The sequence below is a fragment of the Sinocyclocheilus rhinocerous genome, unplaced genomic scaffold (genome assembly GCF_001515625.1).
Source record: "Sinocyclocheilus rhinocerous isolate Xijiao unplaced genomic scaffold, SAMN03320098_v1.1 scaffold1705, whole genome shotgun sequence".
Lineage (NCBI taxonomy): Eukaryota > Metazoa > Chordata > Actinopteri > Cypriniformes > Cyprinidae > Sinocyclocheilus > Sinocyclocheilus rhinocerous.
In genome coordinates, this window is record NW_015643585.1 from 184,109 (window position 1) to 185,958 (window position 1,850).

The 1,850-nt window shown below is 33.2% G+C and overlaps 1 protein-coding gene across 1 annotated transcript in view; it reads right to left on the minus strand.

The window, feature by feature from the left end:
* taf2 (TAF2 RNA polymerase II, TATA box binding protein (TBP)-associated factor) overlaps nt 1-1,850 on the minus strand; it is an 80,134-nt gene that overhangs the window by 62,998 nt on the left and 15,286 nt on the right. The window contains exon 7 of the mRNA XM_016574918.1: nt 1,315-1,499. Within this exon, the coding sequence (XP_016430404.1) occupies nt 1,315-1,499 (185 nt within the window). The remainder of the gene's footprint in view (nt 1-1,314; nt 1,500-1,850) is intronic.

The window sequence follows — 1,850 nt, forward strand, 5'->3', positions numbered from 1 at the left end:
GATGAAACTCTCTCCAAGATGATTTAATGTTCCTAATATTATACTTGATCTGTAAATAAAGATAAATGGTTTTGCATAAAAGGACTTTATCTTGCTTGTTTCTAAATCGTGTTCTACCGTGTTAGATCACAACACTGGCTCAAAAAAAGGCTCAAACCATCACACAGATTTAATACACTATGCATCAATATCTCTTTCCTTTGTGCTTTGAACTTTTCTATATGGAGAGCTGTGCCTGCGCGCTGTGACTCCGTGCTGCCTTAAGCGCATCATTCTGTGCACGGGATGCGCATAAGCTCTTTGTGCCGCTCTGTATTGGAGCCTTTCGTATCATAATACTTTTGCACAATGACAGATTATTGATAGCCTTTCTTGTTCATCTTATCTATCATATGTTGCGCTGCCTCATTACTGTGCTATACATTTAAAAGAAATATCTTTTAATTTTATAGTAGGCCCTACATATTTATTTATAAATATATTACTTTTTACATGAATGTATTTTACAACCATACAAAGAGCAATGTGTAACATTTTACCAGATTTAGTCCAAAACTTACTCACTTTTATTTGTTCCCCACTAAATAATGATGTTTCACTAAATGTTTAGATTTGATAAAATTATTGTGTACTCATGATTTTTCTAGAGTAACTTTTGCTACTGAATTATCCACTAACCTAGTTTATAATATTATTTTTGTCATAGATTATTATATATTTCTTCCGTTTGTTATTTTTTCTTTGTAAGAAAGTTGTCTATATTTAGTATTGTGTGTAACACACAAAAGAGTGATGATCAGTTCAACACACATTGAGGTATAGAAATTCTACACTGATTAAAAAAAACTGCACTGGTATCGGATCAATATCGGTATCGGCCGATACTCAGAATTTCTGGTATCGGATCGGGATCGGTTCTGAAAAAGTGGTATCGAGCCAGCCCTAGTATTGAGAAATGGTGTGTGTGTTCGTGCTGGTGATATTAGTTACATTGTTCTGCCATTAGTTGGCGACAAGAGACAAGTAAAGACTGAGGTTACACTTTATTTTAAGGTGTCCTTGATACAGTGTAATTATACATTTAAGTACTGAATAATATTTATTAACTACATGTAGTATATGGTTAGGGTCCGGCTTAGGGTTAATTGCATAATAATGTAATTATGCATAATTAATGGTTATTATAATAGTAAGTATATGTGACATCTGTAACAAGGACATCTTAAAATAAAGTGTTACCAAGACTTTTATATTGGAAAAATAAATGCTGTTGTAAACTGAAGTTATTTTTACTTTCAAGAACAGCTTGTATACCTGAAAATACTCATGGATGCATACGATGAGACCTGCACATAAGCCTCATCCACAAAGACAGTCTTGAAGCAAGAATAAGGGTAGCGACAGGTGAGGATCTCCTCATAGAACTCAAAAATCTCATGCAGGTAGGACATCGTGTGCTTCAACAGGGGCAGAAGCTGAGGCAGGCAAAAATGAGTCACCTGTGAAAACATGATATATTTGATTCATAGCAGTTTATTATAAACAAATAAAGCTTAAAATTGAGATCTGAAAAAAATAAGTATATATAATATATAAGCATTTGTTTCTCAATTCTCTTAATCTAGTAAATCTGAATGACTTACTGTGTCTAATGTGTGACTCACCTACAGGCAGTGGTGGACGAAGTACACAAATCAAGTACTTGAGTAAAAGTACAGATCCGTATAATAAAATATTACTCCAGTAAAAGCAAAAGTACTCAGTTTTCAATTTTACTCGAGTGAAAGTACAAAAGTACTTTTACCGATAGATGAATGTTTATTTTGCAGTTTTATATAGGCTACTTATAT